Raw genomic sequence first — 27,576 nt, forward strand, 5'->3', positions numbered from 1 at the left:
TTCCGCCGCCGCCGCCGCTGCATCTGGAGAGGAAGCATCCGCCGCCGCCGCCGCTGCATCTGGAGAGGAAGCATCCGCCGCCGCCGCCGCTGCATCTGGAGAGGAAGCATCCGCCGCCGCCGCCGCTGCATCTGGAGAGGAAGTTTCCGCCGCCGCCGCCGCTGCATCTGGAGAGGAAGTTTCCGCCGCCGCCGCCGCTGCATCTGGAGAGGAAGTTTCCGCCGCCGCCGCCGCGTCTGGAGGAGAAGGAGGAGAACCAGCTACTGCAGCAGCATCGGCCTCGGGAACATCAGCAGGGACATCAGGTGGTAGCATGGCAAAGCGGTTAGTGAGATTGAGGGACGGGGGCGAGGCAGTGCGAGGACGCCCACTCTTCCCTGCTTTGCCCACTACCACTGACCAGGGGGCCTGTGAGCTGGGGGTTGAGCAGGAAGAGGGCCGGTGACAGAGTGATGAAGAGGGGTCCCAGAGGATGGTGTCGGCGATGGCTGAGTTCATGGAGGAGATGATTTTGGACTGTGTGGCTGCGGTGTCAATGAAATCGGCGAGGAGAGAGTCTTTTTTCCACTTCCAAAGTCTCTGGTGGAACTACAAAGTTCTTCTTTACAGCTCTGGCTTCTATAAATGGCTACTCAGGAGTTCTTCTGTTCGTTCTTCTTGGTAAACCATGGATGTAAACATGGAAGAACAACTGGCAGTAACTCTTGTGCATGCGCACAAACATCAACAGAGCCACTGGGAGCTACTGCTACAACAAGGCTGAAAACAGAGATCACATTATATTCTTCCGAACAACTTTTCCATGTGGCGGCTTCGGGAAACTTGGGTCAGTACAGACGAGCAGTATGGAGGTATCTGGATGTTTCATAGTGTGTGTTTTGGACGATTCAAAAGTGAGCTCTATCTACCGCCATTATATGAAAATCCATTGCCAACCGAACCCCTCCTGGGCTGACTCTCAACCCTTCCTTGGCATGACGGTGAGTAGAAAATTGGTAAATTATCGATTTTGGGTGAAGTATCCCTTTAACAATTCCAAAAACCAAAACAGGAGGCTGAAAGATGCTAAACACCGGAGCAGTGAGGAAATTCACAGCTGGAGATGAATGACTACGGAGAATAAGACACAGTCGTTTAGCTCACAGTACAAGTATTCAAGTCCAATAAAGTTTCACATTTAGAACATGAACCAACTGGTTTAAGCTGGATGTACAGAGGTGCATGTAGGTTCAGCTGATGTGAATTCAAGTAATCCTCTGGCTGATGTGAACCGTACTGAAGGTCACATGAACTGTCAAGACCTTTTGAAGTGGACCACTGTGGACTAACACACTCACCAAATGAGCTGGACTTGGACTGTGTAGTCAGTGATGTGGCAGCCTTGTTACACATTGATGGTTTAGGTTGTTTCATGAACACTATAGTGTAAAAATCACCTAAAATAACCAAAGTGACAAACTCTGATGTACAAATACATAAGACGGTCAATCATTACACTGAATTTTCATTTCATCCAATCAAGTAACAGCTCAGTTGAGGCAGAGGAACTCACCACATGTGCATATTGGCGTTCAGCTTATTCCTCAGCGGCGTCACCACTGCAGTGAGAAGGAAAGAAAAGAGGAGATGATTGTGTTTTGGATGCAAACTGCTGCAGACACACTGTTGTGTACTGTTGTGTACAAGCGCCTTAAGAAAATGAGACTGTCTTCCTCTGCATACCATCAAACACCGCCTGTTATGTGACAACAGCCAGTTCACCGGCGGCGCCGGCGTCCCCGGTGTCGGATGTGAACCGTGGGGAACTTTGTCTCCGTGCGGCACTCATCACTTTCACTATTTGTTATTCCTACATGCAAAAAGCAATATTTCAGAGTGACCCTCGTATTTGAGGGTTGCCGCCTGCCTCCCATCTTGGCTGAAGCGTGTGTGTGTATGTGTTTAATATCTTTTGAGTTGCATTGCTAGGCAACAGGCTAGGAGTTGCGTGACCTTGAGTTTACAGAAACAATGGCCAACAATTGACGGGGATTTAAATAGAAATGTGAAAGCTCGCCGCTCCGGCTCCGTGTTGGCGTGGTGAGAATGAAAAATGTGCCATTCTGGAAGAAAGTCCTCTGACATGACGGCAGACAACAGTCAACACGAGCCGTCCGCTGGAAGTCCACACGTGTGGGGATGAGTGGGAAAGAGGCGCTAGTGCGTTCACGCCTGACGGCTTCTCACTCATCTGTTGTGAATAACGGCTGCTTTATTGCCTGGACTGATCCTCGGCCTGGTGAAGACGACGGAACGCGTTTGTTGTTTACATTCATGTAAATGAATAGATTACAATTATTTTCCTTTGTCGTTACAGCTATCCAAGAAAACCTGACAAACACCTACTGTGGGTATTCAGGGGAGATTTACCTGGAAACTGTCATTTGTTGAAGTCATTTTTTGATTGTTTTCTGGCATTTTTAACATTTTAGAGATTGTAATCTACTGCAACATTTCTCATCTATATCAAGTCTGCTTTTTGGTGAATTTTAACTGGTTAAGTTCAAACTGTCTGACTCAAAGAAACAACATGTTCAGACAGACAACACACAGTTAAAGGTCCAGTGTGTAATAATTGGCAAGCTTTATTGGCAAAATCTGAATATACTATGAATATACTATACTATACCATGAATATATTTGCATAAGTGTATAATCGCTATAAAATAAAATTTGTTTGGTTTCCGTAGCCTTATAATTATTCTTTTATATCTACATATAACAAGGCTCTGGCTTTAGAGAGTCGCCATCTTGGTACAGCAGCCCGAATGGAATATCCAGCCAGTCAGAGAGTTTCGCATTCATATAAACTGATGAAGAAGAAGGAGGAAGGGAAGAAGGAGGAGGAAACAGCAGACATATGGTAACATGGTTCAGATCTTCACCTCATCGCTCTATGCTCCTGAAATACTCCCAGTCACCTCAGTCGTGGTAAACACGTTTTTTTCCCTGTCGACAGGAGGGGATAGTGCGAGTGAGCGCTGTAATCTAGAATCTGAAGGCTGGATGTCACGGTTTTCCCCCCATTTTACACACTGGACCTTTAAATGTGTCTTCACAGTGGACTTTGCAACTCGGGCTTCTGATTGGAGGGCGGGGCTTGCAGATAAATTTGGGGCTACTGCAAAAGATACAGGGGTTGCTTGGTGGTAGAGTGGTTAACAGACTGTGTTGATCTGTACTGCACGTTATTCCCCCAGTCTCTCTCCACTATCCTATCGATTAAAGACAAAAATGCCCCCCCAAAAAATCTTAAAAAAGAAAGAAAGATGAAGCTACCTCCTCTGCTTGCTTTTGGAAGTAAATATATATAATAAAAATATACAACAAATATTTTTATTTACAAGTGACAGTCTAACTTTATTTACTTTGATTAAAAAAAGATGGAACAGTTGAGCATTCATTAAAGGGTTTAGGGTTGGAGAATAGATAAGTTCAGTAACTAAAACTATATTTCAGTTTCTCGATTTTCTGTTAAATAAAATATAAATATTTTTTAAATTATATATAATTTCCAGGGAGGAAAACAGGCCACATTTTTAAATTCTCATGCTACACCTTTAAAAGGCTCAGTTACTGGCTCAGTCGGTGTGAAAATAAAGCAGTGAAGCTGCAGCCAGCCTGACAGCACCGCTGACCTCCGAGGGCTCTGAGATCCTGTAGAGTCTCCTCACTGACAAAGCTCATCTGCAGCTGATGAGTGTGTTGGAGTGAGGAGAGGATTTTCCATGCTTTCATATGGCGTGTCACTTTTGGGTGTGTAATAGAGCAGATATGCTTCTTATGTTCTCACGGCGCCTGACAACACACTTTGAAGCGTTGCCATGTCTGTGGGGTCCTACGCACCGTGCTCGGCTCCCAGCAGGCAGCACTCTGGCAGCATCTTAGGGTGTCTGGGATCCACCTCCACTTTGATGGACACGTTGTTCCCTGCACACACAGACAGGATGTCCCCGCCCCAAACCACCACATGAGATGCTGGATTATAGACATGAAGTGTCTGGATGACTGGAATTAGCTGTGTGTGACACCGTACCGATGGTGATCCGCCTCATGGTGTCAGACCGACTGGGCTTCTCCGGCTCCAGGATCCAGGTCTTGCTGTCAATCTCGTCCAGGATGTCCCAGAACTCTGTCAGGGACTCCAAAACCAGCAGGAAGTGTTTGTGGAGCTGCTCCAGGGTGGTCTACCAAACCAGAGCAGAACGAGGCAGGAGGTCAGTTACAACACTAGAAGACTCCAACATGCTGCCGCAGCAGAGAAACTTCTGCAATAAACATCCTCGACATTGTATTATACTGTATTATACCCCACAAACATTTTCATTGTTCAAGGCTATTTGCAGTTTAGTCTTGACAAACCTCAAACACAAAAACAGAATAAAATGATAATAATAAAAAAAACTTTGGGATATTTAAATGGTAAAATGGTCAAATGGTAAAACTAACACTTGACTTTTGGTCTTCGTTACCTTGAATTGTCGGTGCAAGCTATTTTTAGAACGGCAGAGCAGAGCCGTGAGCTGCTCAGAGCTACGCTACGGAGGCTAATGGAATTTCTTGGTTTCCCTCATCAAACTCATCAAATAAACAATCCAACAACTCCAAAACGCTCTGGTGGACAAGTTGTGACCTGCACATTCACCATGCTATGAGATAATAACACAACATTACCAGACAGAGTTGCTCTAGAGGTAAATGCAGAGACTGCTTGCCGAAAAACTGCTCCCAACGGGAACACGCATCAGTGGTATTATCTCATAGCGTGGTGAATGTGCAGGTCACAACTTGTCCACCAGAGCGTTTTGGAGTTGTTGGATTGTGTATTTGATGAGTTTGATGAGGGAAACCAAGAAATCCCATGAGCCTCCGTAGCATAGCTCTGAGCAGCTTGCGGCTCTGCTCCGCCGTTCTAAAAATAGCTTGCACCGACAATTAAAGGTAACGAACCTACTGCTAAGACTATAGGGATTATGGCAATGGGCCAATTTGCCAAAATGTTGAACTATCCCTTTAACTTTTTGGTAACCATGGTGATTACTAGGACTTCATCCCTCATTCTTCCTACCTTCACTTCAGAATAACTGTTCATTTGTCTTTCAGGTTTCTATTTGTCAGTCCATATGTTTGCTCTTGAATGGCCCCTTACAGAAGTGAAATCATCAACAGGTTGAAGTGACTGACTGAGAAGCTGACTAGTCACTGCAGAGTCTAACAACCTGTTGTGTTTTGATAGCGGCCACCGTGGGAGCCTGCAGTTAGCGGAGCAGCTCCACCAACACATGACAGACTTTCACAACAAAGTGGCGACACAGCAACAATGGCTCAGCGAGAGGAGATGACATGAGAAAAGTAGCATTGGTTGCTCGGCAACAGATAAGTTGATGACTGATGTTAGCTTGGGCGTCTTAGATTTTCTAACCTGCCATAAAATAGGATTCCTCAATATGTTTATGATTTGTTTCAGGAAAACGAGACTGGGAAAAATCCCATAATACACTGGTCTGGTGTCGTGACAGAGCAACACGACTTCAGATCCAGATCACAGATATTTCAGACTTTTACTTCAACCTCTGGTGCTTATCTCTCTTCTTTACTTTTCAAATGTAATCATGTTGATCATGTGCTCAAACTATTCAGAGGCGTTGTGTTATGTTGTCACAGTTGTGTTGTCCATGACACCAGTCATGGATTATGTTCACACAGCAGGCCCAAGTGGCCTGAATCTGATTTCCTCCCCCTTATGTGACCCAGATCAGATTTTTTCACAAGTGTGAACAGCAAAACACATCAAATCTTTTTGAATCAGATTTGGGTCACTTTCATAAACAGACCTGATTCTGACCTCTACTCAGTCTGAACAGCAATGTGACCCGCATCAGAATTCAATGCCACCTTGATGTCACTCGACATTTGTCACAATTGTGTGCAGGCAGGAGGGGCTGGGAGCCACTGCATAACAAAATTGGAGAAGATATGTGCCGGTAATGACAGCGTTGTTGACTTGGCAACGTTTGCTGTGTCAACGACGCTGTGATTTATGACACACACTGCCCCCTAGAGCATGAGTTGCGTTACGTCCATAAAAACGGAGGAGGTATGTAGGCCAGTTAAGGAGAGAACGTTTGGTACGGACGGACAAATTTCGTCCGGATCCGGAGGTATAAAGCCAGCTTTAGCCTCGCTAGCTAAGTTAGCAAGCTATAACGTAGCAAGTCTTCTAGCTAACACTTAGCTACGTTAGCTAAACACACTCACACACACATACATACACACACCGAGCTCGGTCTCGCCCTAAACATTGAATATCCCACCCGCTCGATAACGCCCAATCAAATTTGTTTTCCTTACTCGGGTAAACTCGTATGGCAACTCGTGGAAGGAGGCACGACAAACAAGGAGCATACGTCAGTCCGACCGCTCATTTCTCCAACTACCCATCAGTCCGAGTTATTCTACAGTGTTACGGTTGGTTTAGGGTTAGGGTTACTAAAGTCAGAGAAATGGGAGGTCGGACTAATGGACGCAAAAATAAAGAAATGTATGGTCGGAGAAATAGTAGTGTGCCCACGACAAACAGGACGAACGGCCATTTCTGAACATCTTTAAATAATGTGAACAGCAACATAACCTGCTGTGAGAACATAGTTATGGACTGACATGCATGTGGTGGAGACATGTGAGGTGGTATTTTTTCACAAACACAGATTGGGTAAGTATTAACCGATTTAATAGACATGAACAAGATTGAATTGGTGAGATTATATGTTGCTTTTGATACATTTTTGGTTAATTGCACAGCTCTAATAGCTCCTCCTGTTATGTCCGTACATACTTGCCTTGCCTTGCAGATGGCAGGTAGAAAGGTTCCCAAAAAGAAGAGAGAAAATAAAAATCTTCTGTAGAGTGAACTTATTCCACAGAAATAGTTAAATATTCTGATCGTGATTCACCCATTTAAGTCATTTAACCAAACATTTGTTGGTTCCAGCTTCTCTAATCTGAGGATTTGCTCCTTTTCTTTGTCTTACATGATAATAACTGAATATCATCTGGTTGTTGCTGTTGGTAGGGACGACACATAATTTGAATACATCAACTTGTGCCCTGAGAGATTGAGTCAGGCAGATTTCACCATCTTGACATTTTGTGGACTGTTATTAATCAATTAATCTATTAAACAAGACAAAGGCCGTCAGATTGATCGATCACGAAAATAATTGTCAGTTGCAGCCGTGCAGTTGGGGATAAATAAAGCTAATTGCTGTATGAAATGCCTCCCACAGTAGCTTGGAAAGAGTAAATTATGATGATGTGTTTATTTTCAAGAGAGTGCATGAAGCAGAATTATGTTACTTTATTATTATAACCAAACATCACACTGATGCGACCGAATGCAGAGGGGCTTTTACTGGCTCGTTCGAGGCAACCGGAGTGAACTGGAGGTGCAGATGGCAATTGACCAGTTGGTTAAAACTGAAACAACTTAGAGGTGCACAAATGTTCAGATACACCCACACGGAGAAGAGAAAGGGAGGCTGATGGAGGTGTGGGAGAGCAATACAGATGGAATGAGAAGGAAAAAATTAGGGGAAAAAATGAACCAAAAATTATGGGTCATTGTGCCAGCACAGTGCACACAATTAAGCATCGTCCAGGTGCTGAGAGCCTCAGCAATTACAGCCCAATTAATGCCAGTGGCATGATTACGGTTACTGCTAAGGATAACTACGCTCGGCCCAGTTCAGAGAGAAAAAAAAAAAAGAGGGAAGAAGAGCTAGTAATTGAATTCCTGCTGTAGCTGAGAGAAGAGGATGGGTGAGGGTGGAAGGCTGAAAGAAAGTATGAAAGACATCGAATCTGAGCAGAGATTTGCTCCTTGGCCATCTCAATCAGTCCTCTTCATCTATTTATGATATCTCTGACTGACCTCAGTTCAGCTCTAAAAAGCAGCCGGGCTGAAAGAATCAGCTCCTCTTTACATGGATTCTAAAAAAGCCAAACTCTTTTTAACCTATTTTCAATAAATCCTTTATCACTGGGCAGTATTAAGAATTATTCTTTCATTATTCTCAACATACCTTCACTGAATTGATCATAAAGTGATATTCTATTGCTAGTAGTTGTATAAATTGTGACTGTATCTGTATGTGAGCCTAAAGTCTCTATAAGCACGTTGACAAGGCTGTAGCATATGAATACAAAACTATAAGTAGAGTCAGTGAATGCACCATGGAGCTGTGTACTGTCATATAAACTTTTACTGAAATCAATACATCATATTTTTCAATGGTCTCTAAGAACATACATTGATGGATCAGTGTGTTCCACTGACTGAGGTGCCTCGCTGACCACCTATGTTTTTTCCCCCTTTCAAAAAATACTTGTCAATGTTTGTGTGGTTTTGTTTTATTTTATTTAACCAGCTCCATTAAAGTGGAGAGAATTTGCTGTCTGTATAACCTGCCCTTAATCTTTGAAACGTGCCTGTAATCCATGTCTATAATGGATATTCTCATTCATCCAGGTCATCGTTCTTTTCTGGGCAAATTGAGTCGTAGGCAACTGGACTTGTATTTGTCTGGAAAGACGTTCCACCTCTTATCCAAGGCCGTCTAGCTAGTGCTGACTAGTGAGACTTGTTGCGTACGAACTGATGAAGCCCCTTGGATAAGAGGCGAAACGTCTTATCAGACAAATACAAGTCCAAGTTCAATTTGCCCAGAAAAAAAAAAGTCTGTAATCCAGTATTTTAAACTCACTGCTAACTTCTTTTGGAGTTGTCGACTGTATTTCATGATCTTCTTCAGCAAAATGTACTTTCCCAGGTGTCATCACATGACATCAGCACAGAAGCAAACTCATAACCAAGGTCACCTGGTGACATGCAAGTTCTATTCACTGAGGAAGTCTGTGACACCCAGCTGAAAGCACTGGTAAAAGCTACTGAGGCTTGAGTTTAAAACACTTTCAGGGAATCGCCCCCAAAAATCTGGACAAAATCAAACCCCTGTTAGGAACACTGTGTTTGAAGATGTGGACAAACAGGACAGTCCATCAGAGCATATAAAAATCAATGGAGAAATTGTTTATGGATAAAATAAATATAACTTATGAATTAAATATGAATTCAATTTGAATATGTTGATTTCTAACTTTGGCCTCGACAACCTGATAAAATCAAACAAATCGTCCCACAGTAGAACTATTGTGATAGAATCTGCTAAATCTCTTCTGTTGTATCATTTCTAAAACTAACTTAAATATTGAATTTGAAGTGCGACATACTGACTAGTGCTGAAAGAATACGTCCAATGCATCAACTCAATAATTATCATGAATGTTGTGTCATGAATTAATGAAATACACTGATTTAACATACAGTATTTCTACTATTTTTCTCAAAACGTAATTTATTTTTCTCACATCTTCCACTCTTCTTTTTGGATCTTGAAATGTGTTACATACTCAGGTATCTAAAACAAATAAAGTGAAACATTTTAAAAGGAAAAGTCACAACATGATGAGGAGACACGAGTCAACATCACTGAGCTGTGAAGGGTCACAACCTACAAGTGCTGCTGGTGTTTTACTCTGATGAGAAGACAAGAGGAGCAATATGGAGCTGAAATGTTACGACGCACTTAACAACAACAAAAAATGATCGATTGTATCTATAAAACTGTGATCATTACTTTTAGCCCTGCGACTGGCAGCTTCAGCCTCCGTCCTCACACACATTAACGTTTTCATCACACTGGAACTTTCTCATCGTCTTAATACATGCAGTTTTTAGTTGTTAAAAATCCTCTTTGTGTAGTCTGCAAGCACAAAGGACACACAGTACACACTCACACACAGGTTTATTTTTCTTCCCATTCTAGTTCCACACAAATGCACAGAGTGGCACGTCTTGGCCCTGCAACAGAGCAAGCAATAATTACTCATTCAAATGAACATGTCAGGACTGTCGACAGACAAGCCCTTCCCCCCGCCACACACACACACCCTTCACACATCAAGACAAAAACACACTTGGCACAGACGCAAGCACATACTCACACACACATACACACACTTCATGTTGCAGTGTGGGAGAGATCCATCAACAGCACAGCAGGCAGACAGGCTCCATACGGCAGCGCTGTTCTAAGCTGGTCCTCACTGTACGCCTGCCATGTATCAGCTCACACACACACACACACACACACACACACACACACATAATATATCTGAAACAGAAATGCAATGCTCAGATACAGAGCAGTAGTTTTTATGATTGACAAAGCGACTGTTTGTGACTGTAAAAAAAAAAAAACATCTGTGTGTGTGTGAAGGAAAGAGACACACAGACTCAGAAACAGTGGAGGAGATGAAAAGCAGAGTTGGGGGAGAAGAAGACGAAGAAGAAGAAGCAAAGACGGCAAACAACAATAACGAGGAGGCAAAGACGCACAAAGAGCCCACAGCTGCTTTTACAATAAAGACCTTTATTGCCAATTATAGAGGCCTGAATCTGAGAGGCTGAGAGAAAATGTCTTAATGCAGCAGGTGGAGATGTGTTTGGGCCAATTATGCAATAGGTAGCAGAGGATGACTCTGGCGTATGTGTGTGTGTGTGTGTGTGTGTTAGTGCTTAATCAGTCTCAAAGTCTCAAATGGCGGCGGATCGTCACAACGATGAAGGGAGACGTCGGATCCACGGACAACAACCCGCAAATATCACACACGTTAGCCCGGTGCAGTCACGTGACGAGATGGGCCTGTTACACCGGGTCACGTGACTGCACCTGAAAAAAAAAAAAAAAACTACCTCTTGCCTCTCCAACGGCGACTGTTTAGAAATGCATAAGGATGTGATTCCTGTTTACTGACATGAAACAAACGGGATAATAGAGGACAAGTTGTGCAATTATCGAAAGAAAAAAAATCACATTGGAAAGTATAATTGCTGCCACACGGTTGTCTGCTTCCGCCACTCACGCTACTGTAGCGTCATGTTACACTGCTGCTTAGCCAGTCGTATAAAATATGAATATATGGGTAAAAAAAAAAGAGTTAATCGCTGAGATCTTGACCTTTGACCTTTTAACACCAAACTATGATCAGTTCATCTCTAAATCCAGGTGAACGTTTGTGCCACATACAGACGTGGACAAAATTGTTGGTTCCCTTCTGTTAAAGAAAGAAAAACCCACAATTGTCTCTGAAGTAACTTGAAACTGACAAAACTAGAGGACTAAAAGATGTTCTCCCAGGAGCTTTGTGGACGGATCAGACAACACTGCAGCTTTTTGGAAAGTCACATCAGCTCATGGTACACTGATGTAAAAATGAAGCATACAAAGAAAAGGACAGTGTACCTAGTGTGAAACATGGCTCAGACTTGGTTCTGTTCTGCTTTGCTGCACCTTGAGGGTGTCTTGAATCTGTGCAGGTTTCAAAGACTGAAAAATGATTATTGAGGCATTCTGGAGCCACATGTGCTGCCCAGTGTCAGAGAGCCCTGGTTACACACTACACAAATTTTGTCTGATTTTGGCCTGACAGACGCGTCGCAGACAAACGTTCACCGTCGTTGAGGGTCGGGACCGACGAACGTGTCTCTACCGTGTGTAGTGTGACATAATCAAAGATCAATGATGGTGGGGCGGTGTTTAACTCAGTTGGTATTGTGTTGAGGCTACAGTCCTCACTGCAGACTGCCCTGGTTTGAATCCTGCGCCAAGTGGTCCTATCCTGCGTGTCATTCCTCCCCTCTCTCCCTCCCATTCCTGTCTCTCTCTTAACTCTCCTGTCCATTAAAGCAGAAGTAAGCAGAATGTTTGTGTTGTCTTAAATAGTTATATCTTCACAGCAATCACTTCTATAGAGTGTTTGGTCTGAAACACGGGTCTGTCAGTCACTCTGCTCTGCTGTAAGCCCAGGAGAAAACTTTCCTTGTATCCTACAACCTTTATCCAATGAGGAGAGAGAACGGCATAAAGGGGCGGTCCTCTCTGTGTGTGCAGCCAAGGGATGCGCGTGAATGTGGTGACGTAGGGACGAGGACCAATAGATCCATGACGAGGGCGGGGACTGCTAACTCCATCTGCTGACAAGAAGTTAGCCAAAACCACCGGATCGCTTACTTCTGCTTTAAAAGGTACAAAAGCCCTCCCAAAAATAATATATAAAATCAAAGATCAATTACCGTGACCACAACACAGAAAGTCTGGTATTACATGTCAGAATTTTGAACAACAAAAAAAATCTTGTAGTATAGCCCTGGCATGTGAGTCACAGGTCAGGGGTCGTCTAACGGTAATGAGCCAAAACACACAGCTAGAAAAAAGTGAACTGAAGTGGCCTCTTTGATCCTGATCTAAATCCTGTTAAACATGTGTGGAAGGAGCTGGAACATGCAGTCTGGAGAAGGACAACCTTCAAACCTGAGACAGCTGGAGAAACCTGCAGTCAACAGGTGCAGAAGTCTCATTGAGAGTTACAGAAATCACCTGACTGCAGTGACTGGCTCAAAAGACTGTGCAACAAAATATTAGGTTAAAGGGACAACGAGGAGTTTTGGAAAGCAAAGTGTTTTCATACTACATTTACCATGAGCCTCCGCGCGCACGGTGAAATTCTTGGACCGGCGCAAGACGGACGTCTTGCCAAGAATGTTTTCATTCATCAAGAATTAAAGTCAGAGGTTCGAAGACGATCAGATACCGTCGTAGTTCCGACCATAAACGGCGATTCGGCGGCGTTATTCTCATGACTCGCCACGAAACCGAAAGTAAGGAAACGCTGGTCGGCTCGCCCAGCATTTCCACCACTAATTATAATAACAAAATAACGATAGAGACAAAACGATATATTTATCGAAAATGGAGTAAAAAAGTGTGGGTAACGTAGATTCATCCACATTAATGTGAGACTTTTTGATAACCAAATAGAAACTCCTCGTTGTCCCTTTAAGATTAAGTAAGCAAAGCTCCAGGGCAAATAATTTATTATCATTGACCGTTTTGAGGTTTTTGGGTCTTTCTTTAACACAGGGTGCCATTTTGTCCACGTCTACTCTGTATGAAGAAATTTTGAGATATCACATTCACAAGACTGGGACACACATACTGAACTAATCTCAACCATTGCAGCTCTTCTAGCTTTTATGGTTCTGTGTCATGTGACGCTATTCAGCCAATCCGTGTGACTTCGGTAAGTGAGAGACACACCAACACACAGGAGAGAGACAAACAGACAACAGGGAAATAAATAAGTGAGATATAAGAAGGACAAGAAGAGAAAAAGTTGTCAACTGTTTGTGGTTCTGCTGAGGGAGGGGAACCCATGTTGCACAGGCAGCTTGTCAGCAGAGCAGCAGAAGCTCCAGTGTGGATCCACACAGTACACACTTACTCAGAGACGAGTGCAGACTATTCCACATGTTAAACTCATCCAGAGCCCAACACACAACCACTGTGGTTCCGAACGTGACCGAGGAAAATAGACATAGAGTGTAAAAAATGGGGCTTGAGCTGCAGCAGTAACATGTGCAGCGTGGGCAGGGCCCTTCATGATCCTGAGGGCCCTGTGGGTGCACAGGCTGATGATGAACATCTACTTCACTGTGCTTACTGTTCACTGTAAGGTCTAATGATGGGAGACCCTCACGCAGCTGGTCAGGAGCTCTCACAGGTGGAGAACGTGGAGCCTCGGCCTCCTCCAGTCCACACAGGGTGTGCTGTGCAGAGCAGAGAGTGTGAGGGAACCTGATGACCTTACACCTCAGTGCTCGGAGCTCCACCTCCTCCATCAGCAAACATTATGATTATGCTGTTGGAGCTGACAGGTGCAGCTGTATATCAGCAAGTGGTGTGTGTGAGATAGAGACTGGAAACAGTGGATTTAAGGTTATGTGTTAAAATCATAGCAAAGCCAGGTACATGCACTAGGGGTGCTGTATTATCACGATACTTGTGTCTCAATACGATATTACTGCAATGTTAAAAATATTACAATGTGCGGATATACCGCAGTTTATTAGCTTTTTCCAACTGCAAATTATGTCTCCAAATGAAAACTCTTAAAGGGATAGTTCAACGTTTTGGCAAATTGGCCCATTGCCATAATCCCTATAGTTTTAGGAGTTGGTTCATTACCTTTAATTGTCGGTGCAAGCTATTTTTAGAACAGCGGAGCAGAGCCGTGAGCTGCTCAGAGCTACGGAGGCTTATGGGATTTCTTGGTTTCCTTCATCAAACTCGTCAAATACACAATCCAACAACTCCAACTCACAAGTTGTGACCTGCACATTCACCACGCTATGGGATAATAACGGAACCTTACAAGACAGAGTTGTTTTCGAGGCAAATGCAGAGACTGCTTGCCAAAAAACTGCCCCCGATTGACACACGCATCAGCGTGCAGGTCACAACTTGTCCACGACAGCGTTGTGGAGTTGTTGGATTGTGTATTTGATGAGTTTGATGAGGGAAACCAAGAAATTCCATTAGTCTCCGTAGTGTAGCTCCACTGTTCTAAAAATAGCTTAGAACAGTTTCCCGATAATGTTCTTTCTCCAAAGGTATGTCTTACCAAAGTTGTCAACCTTTCTACGCCTGGTTCCCAAAATGTGTCTCAGGAGTTTCCTCAAGAATAACTTTGCTACGAACGACACAGGGTGCACTGTCCACGTGAATGTGCTGAAATTGGCTGACAGCGATTGCTCAGGAATCGTTTTTGACTTCATGCCGAGGTGCATGATTGACAGCGTGTGCATTCTTTGCAAATAAAACATTAATCGGATGCAGAGTGAAAAATGAACTTTTTACTTCATCGGCCAATGGCTTGTCTTGTTTGACTAAAAGTAATTGCCTTACGTTTTTAGTATAAAAACTCAACTTAAAGGAATAGTTCACTCAAAATTGAAATTTCACTCATTATCTTCTCCCCCTCATGTGGACTAAGGGCTGGGAGAAGTTTCAGAGTCCTCCGTGGCTTCTCTGAGTTACAGGGGGTCTCGGCGTAGCAGTGCATGTCCATATAACGGTTGCAAATGGATACCAACTGTCTTCGTAACAAAAAGACACACCAAAAAACATCCAAATACCTTGAGATTTGGACAGACCAGGAAGAGGAGCTTCCGCTGCAAACAAGCTTGAAAAATAGACATATTTAATTTTTTTCGGAACAATTTCACATTTCAGGGCTTCAATACAAGACGGACATTACATACGAGCAGCATGGAGGTATTTGGATGTTTTTTGGTGTGTCTTTTTGTTACGAAGACAGTTGGTATCCATTTGCAACCGTTATATGGACATGCACTGCTACGCCGAGACCCCCTGTAACTCAGAGAAGCCACGGAGGACTCTGAAACTTCTCCCAGCCCTTAGTTCATATGAGGGGGAGGAGATAATAAGTGAAATTTCAATTTTGAGTGAACTATTCTTTTAAGCAACAAAAAAGCCTTCTGCATGCAGAGGTCGCGCTGAAGTGCAAGTAAACGTTAAACGCGCTAATCGCCAATTGATCACCATCGCAATGTTGAGGTTCATCTGGTTGTACTGTAACTCTGGCTCGACTCTAGACCACAAAGTGGATGAAACAATGTGAACTCAGCTAGTGTGAGGAACATAATTAAAGCTCATGTGTCTGACTCTGAGGTTGCTACAATCAATGAGTCTAATCTCACTAAATTATCCATCAAAATGCAGCTGATATCTGGAGAGTGACTGTTGTTCCAGAGACAGTGAAGGTGCTGCCATCTGTCATCATGAAACTGAGTTCTAAGTGGTGTTATTGATATGGATAAACGATATGGAGATGAAATGATTATTCTGTCTCTAATCTAATTCTTTTAGTTTTAATTTGAGTTCTTTTTTCTATTCATTATGAAAAGAAGATCGGAAGCTTTCATCACAATTTACTTGCCCGATCGAGACTGGAATAAGGTTTAAGAACGACCTTTGAATTTTTAAGTGCTCCAAATAAATAAATGCCAAAACCTCAAACTCTCTCTGCTGATTGAGACTGAGTGAAGCTCCAGTTGTTTTCTCGACAACGCTCAGTGTCAAGGCTTGTTTTCATATCAGTATTAGCGAGCTTCATTGTATCAACCGCTTTTCTGAAATCAAACCTATGCACTTGCTATGATGTGTGTGTGTGTGTTGTTGTTTTTTTAGAATCCAATGTCAGTGATGTTTTCTTGTTTACACCGTAACTGTTGTATCACAGCACTTCACACTGGTACTTAACCCCAAGGTTTGAAAAACCTTCCACTTAAAACGAGAACAACAAGCAGAGCTGCGTGAGTTATAGATGAGGAGCATCACCGAACTTCAGTGAAATTAATTAAAAAAAAGAAAGTCACATCCCCATGAAAGAAGTGATATTTTTTTTCCTATTGATGTGCAGTCTTTATAAGGATGTAATCAAAGTGGACCTTGCCCTGAAATGATGAGAAATGTTGAAAATGACAGACTTCATACAGAAACGAGCTGCACCAAGCCACAGCTCTTCATTAATAAAACAGTGTAACGGAGGTCAGCCTTCACCAGCTTACTGACCACTTTCAATGTGGTCCAACTTTAAATTAAATCAAATGTTTCACCTCAGAAATAGGCCATGAATCATAACTGATGCTGAATTAAATGTAAATTCTAGTTCAGATTTTTTAAGCACATTGACAAGTTGTTACACAGAGTTTTTTTTCTTACTTGGGGTGTCCATGTTACGAGCAGAGGGACGGGCAGGTCGGCCGAGCACTCAGGAGCCTCTGCAGGGTGCTGTGGGTGCAAAACACCAGACACTTATCAACCTTCATTGTTTAAATAGAAAAGCTACTTGATCCTGTTTTTATGTCGGAAACACAAAATGTATTCCAGTTTAGAGAGTTGAAAGTTTATTATCACATTGCAGTAAAAACTCATTGCTCTCATTTTTACTTAAAGGGATTGTTCAACATTTTGACAAATCAGCCCATTGCCATAATCCCTATAGTCATAGCAGTAGGTTCGTTACATTTAATTGTCAGTGCAAGCTATTTTTAGAACGGTGGAGCAGAGCCGTGAGCTGCTCAGAGCTACGCTACAGAGGCTCATGGGATTTCTTGGTTTCCCTCATCAAACTCATCAAATACACAATCCAACAACTCCAAAACGCTCTGGTGGACAAGTTGTGACCTGCACATTCACCACGCTATGAGATAATAACACAACGTTACCAGACAGAGTTGTTTTCGAGGTAAATGCAGAGACTGCTTGCCGGAAAACTGCTCCTGACAGGAACATGCATCAGCTGGTTTGCATGAATTTACCTCGAAAACAACTCTGTCTCGTAACCATAGGCGGCCTTACCTATGTTTCAACTAGTGTTGTCACGATACCAACATTTTGGTACCGGTATCGGTACCAAAATGTTTTTCGATACTTTCCGATTCTTTTCTGTACTTTTCCAAATAAAAAGAGAATACTATTAATATTTTAATAGGAACATCTTAGAACTATAACATATGCATCAGTAAATCAGTAAACAGTTACTGCTGCTGCAGGATTAAATGTCCATCTATATTAATCTGAACTCTTCCTAAATTAAAACATTAGTGGTCTGTTTAAAAATGAATATCAACTTGTTTTCTTTGCATTATTTGAGGTCATGGTTATTTTGACCAGTTGTAATTTTTGGGAGAAATTGTTATCAGTAGTTTATAGAATGAAACACAAACGTTCATTTTACTCAAACACACACCTATTGTTTCCCATACGTAGACCAAATTGATTCTGCTCCCCCCCATCAACGCAATATCGTTCCGTTAATTCATCTCCGCGTCGCGCTCCTTCGCTGTGTTCACTCACACAGAGAGACATAGAGAGAGAGAGGGAGGGAGAGAGAGAGAGAGAGAGAGAGAGAGAGAGAGAGAGAGAGAGAGCATGCATGCAGCCAGTGGTGATCCGCGGTAAAAACGTAACTTATCATCCAGCAGTGTTTGCATTAATTAACGAGTCTGTGGCGACCGTCTCTCTCGCGCGCAGCGCGCGCACACACACAGACACACACACACACATAAACACAGGCACATGGACAGGTGGCGCTAACGGTAATTTAAAAAAAAGCACCTTGCTTCATTTGTGACCCTGTGACTCGCTCTCTCACTCGCCGCGGCTCAAATTACAATGCGGCGACTTCACGCGGCGACGTCACCGCTGCCTGGCGGCGCAAAATGAAAGTACCGGTCCCATCTAAGCGCAGTACGGTACCGTTTTAAATGCGTCAGTACCCCGGTACCACTCTAGTACCGGTATACCGAACAACCCTAGTTTCAACCGTTTCAATTGAAACGGGCCCCAGCCACCAGGGGGGCCCCCAGCTGCCAGCCACCAAGTAAAAGACAGTACAATAATTCATAGGTTTCACCTTATCATACACACACACACACAGGCCTACATCCACCACACACACAAACAGCTCTGTCCACCGTGCGGTCACACACTCGACCCCTGATCCGCTCTATAACCACTGATGCGCGTGTCATGCCACACCGCGACTGTAGCCTACTAGTCGCTCCTAATTAATAATACGGCAGGAAATATCAATAACAACGTAGGCTATTACCTTTGAAAACGGCCCGCAAACTATCAATAGACCCTAGTTTTCCTTCTCCCAGTATTATTCCTTTTCTCTTAGTGTTTGTTTTTCCTGCTTTCCTCCTGACGTGCGCCCAGTTGCGTAACCTGATGATTGAAGTCTGTCAATCACTTTCCTCCTCTTTCCTTTTTTTCCTCGGGTTAAAATGCCTCCAAACAGGCGATCTATGAGTACGTCCTAACTTAACAGAGAAATAAAACACAGCGAGAGCACAACTAAAATGTGATATTATTGGCAGCTTATTTACAGATTGTAATAATGGAGGAGACAGCTGTCTGTCTGCTGCTCCAGCACCGCAGCACCGACAGGATCAGCGCCTGTAGACGTCTGTCTGTCCGCATGTCTTGTCCTTTCCTTGTCCGTGGTGCTGAAATAACACGGAGCACTTTGCTCTCATTACTTTCGTTGCCAATTTAAATTCAGAATATTGTTAAAGCCTGTAGTTTGTCTGAAAATGTACATAATGATTTTGCTTTTTGATGAAAACCAACTTCAGTCCTCGTTTTTTCTGCTAAGTCCTGGTTTCTTGCCCTAATAGTGATTTTAACACTTAAAGCAGAAGTAAGCGATCCGGTCGTTTTGGCTAATGCTGCGTTCCAGGCAGGCTTTTGAAACCGTAAATTACAGCTTCAAGTCACGACTTACGACTTTGTAGCGTTCCAGGCAACCCACTCGTGTTTTTCCGACCTGTTTTACCTGTGAAAGTCACTAAAACGGCCACTCGTAACTTCCGACCCGTGAACTCGTACCAGATCGAACTGGTACGACTTCACAGGTCGGAAAAACACGAGTTACGGGTTGCCTTGAACGCACCATAACGTCTTGTCAGCCGATGGAGTTAGCAGCCCCCGCCCTCGTCCCTACGTCACCACATTCAGGCGCATCCCTTGGCTGCACCAGACTGGCTCTGGCTGCACACACAGCCCTTCATGCCGTTCTCTCCCCTCATTGGATAAAACTTGTAGGATACGAGAAAAGTTTTCTCCTCGGCTCAGAGCAGAGCAGAGGGACTGAGAGACCCGTGTTTCGGTCGAAACACTCTATGTAAGTGATTGCTGTCGGAAGATATAACTATTTAAGACTTATATTAACACAAAAATATCGCTTACTTCTGCTTTAATGTGTTGTGCGTACCTGGGATGCATGGATAGTGCGTTTACTGCGTCCTTTCAGGGTTTAAAGCATCAGCGACACATGGGCACTAGCTGGCAAATAATTTTATGTTTAACAGGGTAGGGCCTCATATGAAATATTGAAACGGGCCCCCAGATGTCTAAGGCCGCCACTGCTCGTAACATTCCATTATATTCCATTATATCTCTTATACCATGGTCTGGGTGAATCCTCGATTCTGATTGGCTGCGGGGTGTCCATTAAAAAGTGATAATGGACACCCATAAAGATGTTCCGGTCAAATTGCCTGATTACGTTCTAAATATTACTGCGCTGGCTCAAACGCTTGTTGGTAACCACGGCAACGGACACTCGGACCAAAACAACTTTTTTTCCAGCGCATCACGGCACTGGGGTCTGTAAACACACAAGCGGTAAGAAGTGCACTGGACGTCTGAAATAATACTTTGTGTCACGTAACATTTAAGCCGTCACCTCACCTCCCTCCACTGATCAACTACCAGGCTGTGGCAGAGTCATTGACTGTACGTTAGGCTGCAGTCACAGCGGGTCCCTCTTTTTTTTTTTTCTTTTATCGCCGACGAGTGTTATTAAATAGTCCGCTCGGCTCAGCCGCTAAAGACGTATGATTTTAACGGTAAAAACAACATTAAATTATAAGTAATTGATTTAATATGTATTTATCTCGTAAGTGACCATGGTATAAGCGGGATAATGCCCTTCGAGGTGTCCGATTATCAGAAATTAATGGACTTCGCGGAAGCAACCGTCCGACGCGAAGCGGAGGACGGTTCACGCCTCCGCGTCGTCCATTAATTTCTGATAATGGACACCTCGTCGGGCATTATCCCTTACATAGTGTGGTGAATGTGCAGGTCACAACTTGTCCACGATCAGGCATCAGGCTTGACTTTCCCTAACTTTGTAAAATGTTTTTGCTCTGTGTTTGTTGTCTACTTGCATGATGCACGTGCTGCTGACATGTGACGTAGCGCGCCTCATAAACGCAGAATTGAAGTGAATAGATCAGTGTCATGGATCAGCCCCAATTTCTGATATCCCGTCCAGCTATTTAGTCGACATCTGGGCTGATACTTGATACTGATACTTACAGTAATATCAGATCAGTGCATCCCTAGATACTATTACATTAGCACAGTGACACAGTCCTATTAAACCAACCATTGTGTTCTCTTACTGTACGTCGACCTTTGACCTCACTCATTTTGTCCAATCACTTCTCTTTGGGTTAACTTGGTTGATAAACTGTCAATAAAACTCAATCACTCCACAGATCTTTCACATTTTCACAGATTTCTGAAGGCTTAAAGGAAACAACTGCTACTACTGTGACTGTGAAGGAAGTGCTTTTGTTCAAAAGAGACAGAGTCAGAGTAGAGACTAGACCAGTGTGATTTTCTCCGCTTTTGGAAATAATGCCGTGGAAATGAACTATTAAAGCCCTGGTAATTGTGTTTTTAGCCTTGTTAGAGCAGCATCATCTTTATTTATGAGACATTTCTGCATCAGCTGTTGCTGATGCTCAGCTTTTAACAATGAAGCCAAAACTTCATCAGGTTTTCAATAAGGATCTTGTTGGGGACATATGAGCCAGATTTCCTGTCTCCTTTCACCTTCAACATCACACTCCTCTCTGTCCTCCCCCCGGCGCTCCTCTTCCTTTCTCCCTCCCCAGCCAGCCAAGCCTCCATGTGTCCGTGCCAGTGCTGCCTCCTCCCTGGCTGTGCCTGGTGAGGGATGACCTGGCTCGGAATCTGATGGAAGCAGCTGGAACGTGGGGAGGACTCCAAGCTATTTTTACCCGCTGCCAGCAGAGTGAAGAGGGCCAGGTGGGCAGGTGGGCACAGAGTGGGGTCCCACCACCCTTCCTCGTCCCCGGTGGATGTCATCTGGGCTTAGGTAAGCATCACCTCACCATGTCACCCACCATTCCCTCCAATAAGCAACAGCACTATGAGCTACTTCCTGATCATCCTGCCAGTGTCTAGATGCTCCAACTAAGATTTGAATCAAAGAGATTCAAAGAGACGCAATGCGAAAATGAATGAATAAACAAATAATTGTTCCAATTGGTCCAATAAGTTGTTGCATATATCCTTACAGTCTATATCGCCCAGTCACATTAGGTGCCATATGACCTGGCTTCAAGACAATACATCATCATGAAAACCAGATCTTATATGAGAATTGAAGGTAGCTTCCAGAAAATATCTGCATATTCACAACTTTATTGTGTTAAAGGGATAGTTCACCCAAAATTCAAATTTCACTCATTATCTACTCACCCTCATGTCAACTAAGAGCTGTGAGAATTTTCAGAGTCCTCCATTCCTTCTCTGAGTTACGGGGGGGGGGGGGTTCGCACAGCAGTATTTGTCCATAATGGTTGTGAATGGACACCACTTTTCTTCGTCCAAAAAGACACACCAAAAAACATCCAAATACCTCCATAGTGCTCGTCTGTAATGTCCCTCTTGTATTGAAGCCCCAACATGAGAAATTGTTCCGAAAAAAATTAAATAAGTCTATATTTTCTTCAATACAAGAGGGACATTACAGACGAGCACTATGGAGGTATTTGGATGTTTTTTGGTGTGTCTTTTTGGATGAAGAAAACCATTACATGGACAAATACTGCTGCGCAGACCCCCCCGTAACTCAGAGAAGGCACGGAGGACTCTGAAAATTCTCACAGCTCTTAGTCGACCTGATGGTGAGTAGATAATGAGTGAAATTTGAATTCTGGGTGAACTATCCCTTTAAAACTTCATGACACAAACATTAATGGCTAAATTTATTCAAGGAGACTCATTGAAAGTTTCACATACGGGGTCACCTACATGGGAAGACATCACACTCCTGTGCAATAAGAGGTCACTACACCCTGTTTGGTGATTAGTATTCTCACTATTAGTACCGTACTTGGCTGGTGACTCGTGGACTCTTGAGTAGGGATGTATACCGTGGACCGGTACTTTTTGGTACCGGTCCATAATTGCGTCGGTACCAGAGTACCGTTAAGATTCTGGACTAACGGTACTCTTATCGGTACTTTTTGAACGTCTCCCTAAGCGTCACGTAATAATGACACTGCCGCCACAGCAGCTCGTCACCCCCCAATTTCCACCGGTTCGTCAGCGCCACGGAACCGCTACATGGCGGTCACCGCAGCTGATCCCTGCCGCTCTAATCAGCACTTGGACCGGGCGAGCCGCGGCGAGTCTCAGCAGCGTCTCTCCGCGCCGCCGCGCCGACACACGGCCTGACGGTGCGTGTGGAGCGAACGAGTCCGGCCCGGTCCGTTCGCCTGTGTCGGGTCGTCATGTGTTTGAAGCCTCGCACCGAGACCCAGCAAAGTACTTTAATTCATGTCGGAGGCGGAGGGAGTGTCCAGTAGCTACAGCAGCAGGTCAGTGAGGAGACAGAGGAGGCTCCAGCAGCTTCATGTTGCTGCTGAGGAGCAGAGTGTCAGAGTGACCTGGTGTCACTCCGGTAAGAAAGGAGGAGAAAACTCCGACTATGGAAACACTGAGCTGCTTGTGTCGTTTATTCTGCGGTAACACGTCTCATAAATTGACTGGTCTACGGCGTGAAGAACATGGACTGGCTGCTGTAGATGCAGCGTTACGGTGTGTGTGTCTGTGTCTGTGTGTGAGCTGTACACACACACACACACGCGCACACACGGGGCGCAGCGTCGTAGCATTGACGTGAAACAACAACCTGCAGATCACCTGAGCTGACGTGAACTGTGAGTCAGAGCAATAAGTAAAAAAGCTAAGTATTCATCAGATCCATAGAAGGAGATCCTATTTTATCATGATGACAGATTAACTGCAGCTCCTGCAGGTTAACTGTTGACTTGCTCAGGGTTTAAAGGAGGTGTTCTTCTCTGCTGTCAATTTGTTTTTATTATGTTGCTGGTGTTACCCCCCAATTTAAAAAAAAACAAAAACAAAAAAAAACGGTTGAATCTTTTAACATCTTTATTTTTTACACTAAATTACATGTTGTAGTATCGATATGAGTATCGATAAGTATCGGTACCGATAAGGAGTATCGGTATGGGTATCGGTATCGATAAAATCCTAACGATATACATCCCTACTCTTGAGGCTGTTAAAGTTATCAGCAACATGAGGATCACTTTAAAGGGGAATTATGCAAGTCTGGTCACTTTTCCTCTGTATTGCTAACCCTCCTCCCGGCCATGTGCATTTGTTTTTTAACGAAGCCAGCGAGAAAGCGATCCATGCAGCTGTGGACTGGTCGGGCCCACACCAGGGTCAGTGAGTCTAAACCTCCACAGCAACAAGGAGAATAGATACACTGAATAGAAATGCAAGTTTTTCAGTGGTTTTTATGTAGAGCAGAGGACGAGGAGAACGAGGACAGGAGCAGAGAGCAGAGGAGCAGCAGACAGGACCACAAAGATCAAGGTCAATCAGAGCAATAAAAGTGTATTTTCCTAAATCTTGAAATATCTCTTGTGTAAGCTGTAAACACATTTCTCCTGCTTCTCTTCTGTAGTTTGGTCTACAGAGACTTTTTTTTGGTGCCGAACCCTATATATAAAACTTCCCAGCAGGCTTCTTTTTTCTTTTTTTTTGCACTTTTTGTATGCATGCAGAAAAAAAAGTGCTTCACCTCTGCAGCTACAGCTCCTTCCTGGGGGAAACACTGCATGGTGTAAACATGATAAATCCATGGCCAATCCTCTCACAGCGCCGTCCTCTCCTCCGCTCCAAATCCTGAATGTTTCCACTAAATCCAGTTTGCTTGACCCTTTGTGAAACTACAGCTCATATTACCCACGTGTGACCTGAGATCTACGATGGCCCTGACTGTGGAGGATGAATTCTAAAAACAATACATTGGTCATTTAAACAGAAACACTTTAGAAATTTGTATTATTTATTATTTTTAAGACATTTCTAAAATCTGTTTTTCACAAAACTTTTCCAAAATGTTCCTTTTAAATTGAAATTTTAAATTGCATGAGTTTTTGAGATTGGGAATTGCAAAATGAAATTCCCCAATTTTAATGACTGTATGATCTATAAAATAGAGACTAGTCTTGACATTTCAGTATTAAATCAAGTTTTACTAAAACCTGTCACCTCTTCTCCTACAATCTGCAGATCAGTGTGTGACATACACACATTTCAAACAGTTATGTACCATTACCTCCAGTAATATAAAGGTGCTGTGTGCAGGGACAGCAGCTATGCTACAGAGTGGGTGCATTGGTGTTCTTTATGCATACAGGAAGCTTTTTCCATCACACACAGGTCTGTGTAGACGTTTTATCGGTGCTACATCTTAGTCACAGCAAGTTATCGTGTCTTCGCACACCCTCTCCAGTTTGACCTAGATTTAGCTGTGCAGATGGAAATCACTTGGTCGCTATCAGCAAAATTGCGTTTGGTGGAGTCGACCTGTTTGGATTTGGATTGGCTGCAGGTCAACGTCAAAGCTGTGGAGTTTTGCATTGGATGATGAGTAATTGTGAAAATGATTCAGTCCTTACAGTGTGTGTGTGTGTGTGTGTTTGTGTGTTACCTTAGACTTGAGTTTAACAGTGAGGACGTGCTGTCTTCCAGAGGAGTCCTGCGCCTTCAGTCTCAGCGTTCGAAACTCCGTGTCTATGGAGAGCAGCCTGAAGACGGACACACACACAATAAATCAACATCCATCTGTGTGCGAGACACATAACACTGTACACTGACAACTCCCATCATCCATCATTAATCACAGCGACAGAGAGCAATATTGAAATATCAACTCAGCCTTCAGATTTATTACTTTGGGCACCATCGCGGTGACATCAGGCTTCGTCTCCGCATTCACACTCAAATCCTGCAACACTTTGTTTCTCTAAATGCTCATTTACATTCCTCTACATTCCTCTCCAGACAGTGTTTTTTAATGCTTTCATGGTGGAATACAACAAACCCAATCATGTCGAGGCTGGGAGTATTATTTTCATGCTGAGTCACCAGAAACACAGTGGATTTCATGCTTTCCAATAAAAATGGTATGGAAACACACTGACCGTGTGTGTACACTGTGTTAACTCGACAATAGTGCACTACACCGACACACATCACCTGACAGATGGAAAAGAACTGCAGTCACTCGTCATATCACCAGGTTTTACATACAGCTTCATTCATAGCAACACAGAAATCTACACTAACCTACAGACCCCCTTTAAAGAGTAACAGTGAGCAAGTCTTCTCTAATATATATATATATATATATATATAAATAATTTTAAAACATCGCTTTTTCAGCAGTTTCTCCTGCTGTCCACAGGAATCTTTCTTTTCTTTCTTTATTAGGATCCCCATTAGCACCCAGCCACTACAGCATTGGCTATTCTTCCTGGCGTCCAACTTACATACAACATTCACATAAACATTCTCACTTCCACTTAACAAACATACATTTATACATAACAAAACAAAAAAATGACAGCTCCCAAATAAAACCGAGGAAAATCTAATGGCCATAATTTGACAGACATCACAGATTTACAAAATCCCTTAACTCGTTGTCAGATCTCAGTCTTCATTCCATACCTCAGTACTACCTTCAATAATGTAATATTAATACACAACATAATCACATTAATAAACATTCACTGTCTGAAATGACCTATCCTTGTATTTTGACTAGGGATGCTCCGATCGATCGGCCGATGTGGACCCCTAAACAGGTTGATTGGTGATTGGTCAGAAAAGCGCCAATTGCATATAAATATATATATATATTTTAAATTATTATTATCTTTTTTTTTTACCCAAGACAGTTTTTTTGGGTTGACAGACGCTATCATTTCGCTCTGTGCACGTGGAGCCCCCACTCCGAACTGACAGACCGTGAGTGGCTCAAGCCGGGATCGCTATATGGATCACAAATTGAAAATGTGTTACTAATCTTTTTTGTCTTTGCCAGCAGGCTGCAAGATATGCAAGAAAAATCATATTGTGATTATTTATTAAAAAATATCTACAAAAATGATGATGATGGGACTTTTGGTGGGTTTATTCCCTTAACAAGACTTGAACCACAGCACTAAAGGTGCAAAAAAAATGTGACACATTTTAATCGGCATGTGCACGGTTACCCGGGTACTCGAGTACCCGAGTAGGCAATCTGCTAATCGGTTACGAATTTAAAAAATGTCATGTTAGAACATGCGTCAGATCAAACTACATAGTCACGCCATGGTTTGGGTTTTTCATAGTGTTAAACAGTTTTGGATCAAAGGTTTTTTGCTGTGTAAAAGCATTTTAGGATCGAGCCTCGAACTTTCAAACCTTTCACAAGAATCTGTGGTGGTTCCCTTGGGGTAACAGACATTAGGTATCATCAAGTCTGTTAGAACATACAAACATTCTGAAACCTTCAGTTATTTCCCTACAGTATGCCCCATAATGTGCATCTCAACCTCCAATCTCTACTCTTATTAACCACCTGATATTTTGTCTGACGGACAGAGCGCAGTTATGAGTCATTCTATTTTTATTTTTAAGTAATCAGTTACTCAAGTAAGACCAGGTTAGGTTACTCGGTTAGAAAATTACTCGACATGCACATGCCTACATTTCAAATCACATTGTTTGTAGGGATTTGTAAATTATACTTGGCCACATTGCCATTTTGATTATATATTGATTATATATTGTGCAGCCCTAATTTGAAAACGATCGTCCCTGCTGTTCCCCATTCACACTGCCAGAGTAG

The 27,576-nt window shown here is 43.2% G+C and overlaps 1 protein-coding gene across 2 annotated transcripts in view; it reads right to left on the reverse strand.

The window, feature by feature from the left end:
- Positions 1–27,576, reverse strand: part of fancl (FA complementation group L) — a 49,658-nt gene that overhangs the window by 11,138 nt on the left and 10,944 nt on the right. For both annotated transcript variants that reach the window (XM_085800962.1, XM_085800963.1), the window contains exons 6-10: positions 25,387–25,483; positions 16,743–16,811; positions 4,076–4,226; positions 3,886–3,969; positions 1,553–1,598 (exon numbers count right to left, since the gene is read on the reverse strand). In XM_085800962.1, the coding sequence (XP_085657088.1) occupies positions 1,553–1,598; positions 3,886–3,969; positions 4,076–4,226; positions 16,743–16,811; positions 25,387–25,483 (447 nt within the window). The remainder of the gene's footprint in view (positions 1–1,552; positions 1,599–3,885; positions 3,970–4,075; positions 4,227–16,742; positions 16,812–25,386; positions 25,484–27,576) is intronic.

This window comes from Trachurus japonicus, chromosome 15, assembly GCF_045865225.1.
Source record: "Trachurus japonicus isolate A0001 chromosome 15, Traja_1.0".
Lineage (NCBI taxonomy): Eukaryota > Metazoa > Chordata > Actinopteri > Carangiformes > Carangidae > Trachurus > Trachurus japonicus.